We start from the raw sequence: 8,887 nt of genomic DNA on the forward strand, positions 1-8,887 counted from the left end.
TGAAGATGGGTCGTGGCTGGGTCTTCCAGCATGACAACGACCCGAAACACACAGCCAGGGCAACTAAGGAGTGGCTCCGTAAGAAGCATCTCAAGGTCCTGGAGTGGCCTAGCCAGTCTCCAGACCTGAACCCAATAGAAAATCTTTGGAGGGAGCTGAAAGTCCGTATTGCCAAGCGACAGCCCCTAAACCTGAAGGATCTGGAGAAGGTCTGTATGGAGGAGTGGGCCAAAATCCCTGCTGCAGTCTCTGCAAACCTGGTCAAGACCTACAGGAAACGTATGATCTCTGTAATTGCAAACAAAGGTTTCTGTAACAAATATTAAGTTCTGCTTTTCTAATGTATCAAATACTTATGTCATGCAATAAAATGCAAATTAATTACTTAAAAATCATACAATGTGATTTTCTGGATTTTTGTTTTAGATTCCGTCTCTCACAGTTGAAGTGTACCTATGATAAAAATTACAGACCTCTACATTCTTTGTAAGTAGGAAAACCTACAAAATCGGCAGTGTATCAAATACTTGTTCTCCCCACTGTACAAGGCCACATACCTCAAGCCAGAGCTGGTCAATAAGCTCCAACCCTCCCCCAGTGCGCATCTCCCACATATGGATCAGATCTGGGCCATATGAGCGTCACAGTCATCTGCTGTGTGGGCTACCTGTCCCATCCCATGTCACTGGTGGTCAGTTCAGATGAGGTTAGCCAGGCTAGAGGTGGTCTCCCTCCTACCCTGGTCCATGTGTCTTCCAGAGATAGTGAACAGCCCCACAGCCCTGTCCCTAAACCTCTGTCCCGGCCTGGTCCTATCCAGCAGCAACACCACCCCTGTGTACACCCCCACCCCCACTACCGCTGCCCCCCCTCCAGCTAACAACACCACCCCAGAGATGTACATATCGTTCAGGGCCACGCCCGGCTGGGGCATGTGGTGCTCCAAGGCCAGCTTCAGCAGCACAGCCCCACAGACCACCAGACACAGCCCCGTGATCAGCACCACTAACAGATCCGACAGCCCTCCGCTCTTCAGGATATCGATCCGCCTGCGACTCCGCACACAGTTCATGTCCTGCACGGCCGAGCTCAGGAGCTGTTTGAGAAGGACGGCCAGGGCTAAGAGACACAGGGCCATGCCCGCTCCCATGCGCCAGTCACTGGAGAAACTGGTGGTGGTGGAGAGGAGGAGCACGCCGCCCAGGCCGCAGCCCAGGATGAGGAGGACCGCCAAACAGTAGCACAGCAGAGACTTGGCTGGGTCTCCGAACCACCACAGCTCCACCTGTTCATCCAGAACACTGCGCTGGATCTGGGCAGGGTCGGGACCGGCCGGCTGGTCAACCCGCGTCGGAGGGAAGTCCTCCAGCTCTGGCATCCTGATCCTCCCAGCCTGACGGACACGCTCTCCAGAGAACTACCAAGACACAAGCTGGATCACTGGAACTCTCAGTGGAACACCATTCTTTCTCTCTGGAAATCTTGAGTGGATCCCAATACAGTCCTCAGTGGATCACAGCAGATGGATCACTGGACACCTCACCGGATCACAGTTCCTTCTCACTTGATTATAGGTCCTTTTGGTAGATCACTGGTCCTCTTGGTGGATCACAGGGTCCCTCAGGTAGTCCACTGCAGCCTGAGAGGATGTCCTGGGACCAGATGCAGCCTGATGGATACCTGGGGAGAGGAGAGACAGGGGAGATGAGCGCCACCTGCTGACACACACGCACGCACGCACACACACACACACACACACACACACACACACACACACACACACACACACACACACACACACACACACACACGCATGCACACACACACAGAAACACACAGACACACACACAGAAACACACAGACACGATATGCCATCTTTAAAGCAGAGCTCTAAACATTAGAGCTCCTGCCATATAACAGAGGTACCCTGCAGAGAGAGGTGTTTGAACTGACTGAAAACATAATGCTGAATATGCAACCTGAAAACCCCTCTCCCTTCTGAGGCGTGTGTGTGTGTGTGTGTGTGTGTGTGTGTGTGTGTGTGTGTGTGTGTGTGTGTGTGTGTGTGTGTGTGACAGAGAGAAAGATTGTGAAATAGAAGTGTGTCTGTGTTTCTGTAGTTATACGAGTGTGTGTATGTGTGTGTGTTGTTTATTCGATTAGCAGCTGTTAGTGGCCTGGCATCTTTATGGTGTACTCCTGTATGTAGACCAGCACCCTGTAGGCTAGTTTAGCCACCCAGCTCTCGTCCTCTGTGTTGTGTGCGACCTCCTGTTTATTCCCCTGCAAGGTGATGTTTCTAAGATAGCGGTGCAACGCTGACTACAGCCCCACTCGCAACGGGGCTCAAGTATGAGTCCTTTTATCAATGGGCTGTCCCTGTAGTCCCAGCAACCCTCAAGGTCAGACCGCAGACAGCTTGTCTTTAAAAGTCTGTCAGCCCCTTTACTATCAAAGTCAACAGCGCGAGCTGAGGCGCTGAGCGAGGCGAGCACAGAGCAGCAGCAGCAGCTCTCTGACAGGAATTACAACTGTCCTCTGACAGGAATTACAACTGTCCTCTGACAGGAAAGGAATTGCAACTGTCCTCTGACAGGAATTACAACTGTCCTCTGACAGGAAAGGAATTGCAACTGTCCTCTGACAGGAATTACTACTGTCCTCTGACAGGAATTACAACTGTCCTATGACAGGAAAGGAATTACAACTGTCCTCTGACAGGAATTACAACTGTCCTCTGACAGGAAAGGAATTACAACTGTCCTCTGACAGGAATTACAACTGTCCTCTGACAGGAAAGGAATTACAACTGTCCTCTGACAGGAATTACAACTGTGCTCTGACAGGAATTACAACTGTCCTCTGACAGGAAAGGAATTACAACTGTCCTCTGACAGGAATTACAACTGTCCTCTGACAGGAAAGGAATTACAACTGTCCTCTGACAGGAATTACAACTGTGCTCTGACAGGCCTAGTCTAGTCTGCTGACACAAACAGAACACTACCAGTCTGTCTGAGCCGCCCAGCAGCAGGTTGAGCTGAGTCCTCATCATCAACACACAGGGATATGACAGACAGTATAGCTGAGTCATAAGGTGTTCACATGAGGTGTGAAGTGAAGGGATCCTAAATAACAGAGTGCACTGTGTTTATTGGACTCCCGGTTCTCCACGCCGCTTCAGTTCATAATTATGAGGTGGATGTGTGTACACTGTGTGTGTGTGTGTGTGTTGTTGAGTCACTCATTAAATCCCAGCAGGTTTGGACCTGATGCCACTGACAGGTAGAACAGGAATAGAAGGCAGTAATTGAGGTGACATATGAGCTGGACGAAAACAACACACACACATATACAGTGCTATGAAAAAGTATTTGCCCCCTTTCTAATTTTCTCCCACTTTTGCATATTTGTGATACTGAATGTTATCAGATCTTCAACCAAAACCTAATATTAGATAAAGAGCCCGTTGGGAAGTTGCAGCGATGAGACAAGATCGCAATTGGATATCACTAAATGGGGAGAAAAAGCGGGGTAAAAAAAATATATACTTAAGTAGTAAAAGTATAAATCATTTTAAATTCCCTATATTAAGCAAACCAGATGGCACCATGTTCTTGCTTTTTTTTTTTTTTTTACTGATAGCCAGGGGCACACTCCAACACTCAGACATGTGTTTAGTGAGTCCACCAGATCAGAGGCAATAGGGACGACCAGGGATGTTCTCTTGATAAGTGCGTAAATTGGACCATTTTCCTGTCCTGCTTAGCATTCAAAATGTAACAAGTACTTTTGGGTGTCAGGGAAAATGTATGGAAAGTACATTATTTTCTTTAGGAACGTAGTGAAGTAAAAGTAAAAGTTGTCAAAAATATAAAAAGTAAAGTACAGATATCACAAAAAACGACTTAAGTAGTATTTTTAAGTATTTTTCCTTTCTGTATATATATACATATAAATTGCATCAATGATTGTGGAAGATGTCTTCAATGATCACACCAATGATAGAGATGATGGAAATGTGATTTTCAGTACATTTTGATGGGTAGTACAAATGTATAGCCCAACGTGAATATAGTGCAATGTACTGTAATTTACAGTACTGTAGCATATTACTTTCAGCACTTCAAAGGGCAATTTTGAAACATGCATCTTAGCATTTTTTGCTATTGGATTAACTGGCTGTTAAAACAGCTAAATTGAGAAGATATCCTTATCTTGTGTTTTGGTGATAAAACCAATGTACTCATTATATTTCACAGTAAACTTATATTTTGGATCAATGGTTGTGTGGTGAAAGATGTCTACAAACGAAATGAATGCACAAAGTTACAACTGCGTTACAACTGTGACTAATTTGGAGTTTTGTACTAAAAGTTTAGAAAATTCACCACACACTTGTGAAAATAGTACCAAAGCGTTAAAAACAAACTGTAATGGAATGTGTAATTTAGCTATTGAACACAACAACTATATTTCAAGTGAGAATTAGGCAAGTCTGATGGCACAAATTAAAGGAAATTCTTGCCTACTTCACCCATGTTTAATTTGTGCAATAACAGTAGTGTGTAGTTCCAGTAGTTAGCTACACCGCTACATTGCAAAAAAGTAATTAACTACTCAAAACACTACCAAGATTTTGAATTTAGTTCAACCACTACCAAGCTACTGTAAAATTACTAGTTGAACTACATGTAGTTCACTACTCCCCAACACTTAACTACAATGACCAGAATCCATTTGGCCTATTCTTCCTGGTACCGCACACAGAACGTATGAGAGAGGAATGTACACAACACAGCAACAACAGGGATAGACAGTTCAGGAGGTATAGCTCTACTAACCGACTGATAGTTGTAGCAGTCTTGAAAGTATGCTGTCAGCTTCCTGCTTCCCCTGTTTGTCTCCTGGCCTCTAGAGGTCAGCTGTGTTCCCCTTTGCCTTAGTTTTTCCTCATGTGTCCTAATTAGCTTATCTATGTCACCTGTGCCTTGTTTCCCCTTGAGTATTTTAGCTGTGTGTTTTCCCCTTGTTTCTCACTTGGTTATTGCGTCCTGTCTATGTGTCTCCTGCTTTGTCCCACCGTGTCAGTCCTAGTAAGTTATTCGAAGTTATCTTTAGTTTGTTTTTCTCCCCTCGTGGAGTTGTTTTGTTTTGCCTCCTGTTTTGGAACATTAAATCTACTTGCCTGGAGTATTGCCTTGGGTGTTTCATTTGGGTCCTACAACATCTCCTCTGTGGCTAAGGGGTAGTACCCCCAGCTCTACACATTTGAGACCGGAGTTCTAGCCCGGCTTGTGACATATGCGTTATCTACTTTGAAGAACTACTAAAATAGTGATTTCTTCAGACAGCTCTGCAGCATGGGCAGCTGTGGCAAACCAATGATCACTGGCTACCCTTTTCGCTAGCCAAGGCCGGAGAGCATGATTATTTGTTTTAAACCGAACCGCAACTGAACCGACCTCAAAAAGCACGAATCGCTCAGCACCAACGCACACACACTCTCTCTAGTTTAGAGGCACAGGGTGTAAGCCTTTCTGCCTGCTCTCTTATCAGAGCTAATAGGACCTCTCCTTCACATCACACCGATTACAGAGGCCTCATCAAAAATACCTTCATCATCTGCTCCTGTTTTCTCTCTGTGGACTATTCTCTAGTCTGTCTCTTCTGTATTTAGCAGACAATGACTTCCCCCAAACGTCTGTAGCACCCAGCAAGTTTGATGATGGTTACGGGCTCCCGAGTGGCGCAGTGGTCTACGGCACTGCATCTCAGTGCTTGAGGCGTCACTACAGACCCCCTGGTTCGATTCCAGGCTATATCACAGGCTGATTGGGAGTCCCATAAGGCGGCGCACAATTGGCCCAGTGTCGTCCGGGTTTGGCCGGGGTAGGCCGTCATTGTAAATAAGAATTTGTTCTTAACTGACTTGCCTAGTTAAATAAAGGTAAAATGAAAAAATAAAAATAATGTGCAGAGCAGCATATTTCAGTTATGCAAATGTTCTCTGTGATAATGATGAGGAAATCCCACAGATAATCGTAAACCTTGAGAATCATTTAGTAAGATCTATTTTTGGTTCAGAGTTGTTTTTGCCTGAAGGTCGGTCTGTTGGTCGACTCGACAGAGGAGCTGTGCTTTCCTCCAATGACCTGCTATGCTTTAGGGACACTGTTGGAAGGCCCTCAAAATTGTCAAAGACTCCAGTCACCCTAGTCATAGACTGTTCTCTCTGCTACCGCACGGCAAGCGGTACCGGAGTGCCAAGTCTAGGTCCAAAAGACTTCTCAACAGCTTCTACCCCCAAGCCATAAGACTCCTGAACAGCTAATCATGGCTACCCGGACTATTTGCACTGCCCCCCCACCCCATACTTTTTACGCTGCTGCTACTCTGTTAAGTATTTATGCATAGTCACTTTAACTCTACCCACATGTACATATTACCTCAACTACCTCAACTAGCCGGGTGCCCCCGCACATTGACTATGCAACGGTACCCCCCTGTATATATAGCCTCCCTACTGTCACTTTATTCTATTGTATATATAGCCTCCCTACTGTCACTTTATTTTTACTTCTGCTCTTTTTTTCTCAACACTTTTTTGTTGTTGTTTTATTCTTACTTTTTTGTTTAAAATAAATGCACTGTTGGTTAAGGGCTGTAAGTAAGCATTTCACTGTAATGTCTGCACCTGTTGTATTCGGCGCATGTGACCAATAAAATTTGATTTGATTTGATTTGATTTGATATTCCCTCTGTTATTTGGTCCTGCTGAATTCATCCCACCAAGGCATTAGTGTCTCATTTTATTTATTTTAAGTTCTGTTCTTTTAAAATAGGAATTTGCCATTATAATCAGTCTGTAGATTAAGTATTGATGGGTTCACATAAGAACATAATATCCAGTAAAAAATAAACAAAATGGTGGTTGTTTTACTTCTGTCAGGAGGAGATGAGAGCCAAGGGAGCCACACAGTTGCAGAGGCTTTGCTTTGATCTGCAGTCAAACGGCTGAAACGGCTTGTCCCTACTTCCTCTCTGCAGGGTTGTACGACCTTTGACCCGACACACTGCTCCTTCCAACCAGCAGGTGTTTAAAGAGGCCTTTAGAGAACCAGCAGTACTGCGTGGTCCTTTTAATAATTCATCCAGGCCTGAGAGCCCAGGCCAGCCAGCAGGGAAAGAGGAGCAGTCCCCGACAGGATGGAGTTTCACCGGCTTTCAGTAAACTGATGTCACGCTCCTGCACTGGTCCTGGTCCTGGTCCATCATAGCTGGCTATGACACAAACGGGGTCCTCGCCGTGGTCCTGTTGTGTGAATGTGTTTATCTGAGGCCCTTGGAGAGGATGTGGGGGCAGGAGTTGCCATGGCAACAGCGTCTCCTCCTCTTCCTGTTCCTGTCAGTGGGTGGTCTCTGTGTGGCGGTGGCGCTGCGGTCTCCGCGGGTGAGGAGAGGGGTCAGGGTTGGCACCATCTGTCTGTGCACTGGGCATCAGTGCCAAGCGCCATGGGGGCCGGGAGGCTGGTGCTGCTAGGGGCTGGAGGCAGGCAGGCGTCTGGGGATGAGGCTGGGCAGGGCAGGGCTGGATGATGGCGTGGCGTGGCGGGCGGAGAGAGAGAGGTTCTGAATGGTTCTTTATTCAGGCAGTGTCTCTGTTCCTGTCACAGTCCAGCCAGTCAGGGCCCTGGGGACCCTCTCTGTGGCCAGGCACGGTGAGGGGACAATGGGCAGACTCACCAACTCAGTTGGGCTTAATGCTGTTTTAATTGTGGACTGTGTGCTTGATAGCAAATACTAGTAAAAATAACAGAACAAGGAAACACTGGTGTCTCCCCTGCTGGTTTCCCCCCCTCTGGTGCTGTACCTGTGCCTGGTGTTGTTTTCAATCTCTCAGCAGCAGGACCTAGTGATGTTGGCTGTGATGTCACCACCCATCTCAACTTGCACCAACTCCCTGCCGAGACCTCAGACTCAGACACCTGACTACAGTAGCTTGCCTGCATCAGTCACAAACTGTATGGAAAGAAGAATAGAATAGAAAATAACAGAATTGAAAGGAAAAAAAAAACAGAACACCAACACCAACACGTTATAATACAGCACAAACATAATCTAAACAAAGTCTGCAATGTTTTCGCAATGGGCTTTTCATTAGCATATTTTCCTGTCCTTGCTGTGTTTTTGCTGATAGTGTCTCCTATAGCCGCCACCCCTGGATATACACTCTCTGTAGTGCCTTTATCGAGCACAGCTGCAATATTAAAATCAAATCAAAAATTAACATGCGCTCGTGTCCTCCTTGCCTCGCTCCACTCTGCTGACGACAGGAAACGTGTTTACTTTTTGGGTTCGGAGGCGGCCTTCAGCATATTCAGTCCTCCCTGCTCTGTGAAACAGGAGCCTGGGCTACAACCTGATCCTCACAGGGCTGGCTTCCAGGGTTCAAGTAGAACATTGGATGGTTCATTGGATTGGTTCTTTGAACACTGTGCAGACCACGATCTGTGTGAAACACATCTGTGACACACACACAAATACATGCCAAACGCACTCCTTACACATCACACATTCACTTACTATTCTCTCTTTCTCTCTCACCCTCTCTCACTCTGTGTCTCTGTCTCTCTCTCTGTCTCTCTTTCTCTCTCACCCTCTCTCTCTCTCTCTCTCTGTCTCTCTTTCCCTCTCACCCCTCTCTCTCTCTGTCTCTCTTTCTCTCTCACCCCTCTCTTTCTCTCTCACCCTCTCTCTCTGTCTCTCACCCTCTCTCTCTGTCTCTCTGTCGCTCACCCTCGCTCTCTCTCTCTCTCTCTCTCTCTCTCTCACCCTCTCTCTCTCCCTGTCTCTCTCTCACCCTCTCTCACCCTCTCTCTCCCTG

The 8,887-nt window shown here is 46.5% G+C and overlaps 1 protein-coding gene across 1 annotated transcript; it reads right to left on the bottom strand.

Annotated features, from left to right (window-relative positions):
* Positions 1-697: 697 nt before the first annotated feature.
* Positions 698-8,053, bottom strand: LOC121533016 (transmembrane protein 125). The gene is made up of 2 exons (XM_041838783.1): positions 7,874-8,053; positions 698-1,680 (listed from the first exon to the last, which is right to left on the bottom strand). The coding sequence occupies exon 2, from the start codon at positions 1,376-1,378 to the stop codon at positions 698-700; it is 681 nt and encodes a 226-aa protein (XP_041694717.1). The 5' UTR covers positions 1,379-1,680; positions 7,874-8,053.
* Positions 8,054-8,887: the final 834 nt, after the last annotated feature.

The sequence above is a fragment of the Coregonus clupeaformis genome, chromosome 20, assembly GCF_020615455.1.
Source record: "Coregonus clupeaformis isolate EN_2021a chromosome 20, ASM2061545v1, whole genome shotgun sequence".
NCBI lineage: Eukaryota > Metazoa > Chordata > Actinopteri > Salmoniformes > Salmonidae > Coregonus > Coregonus clupeaformis.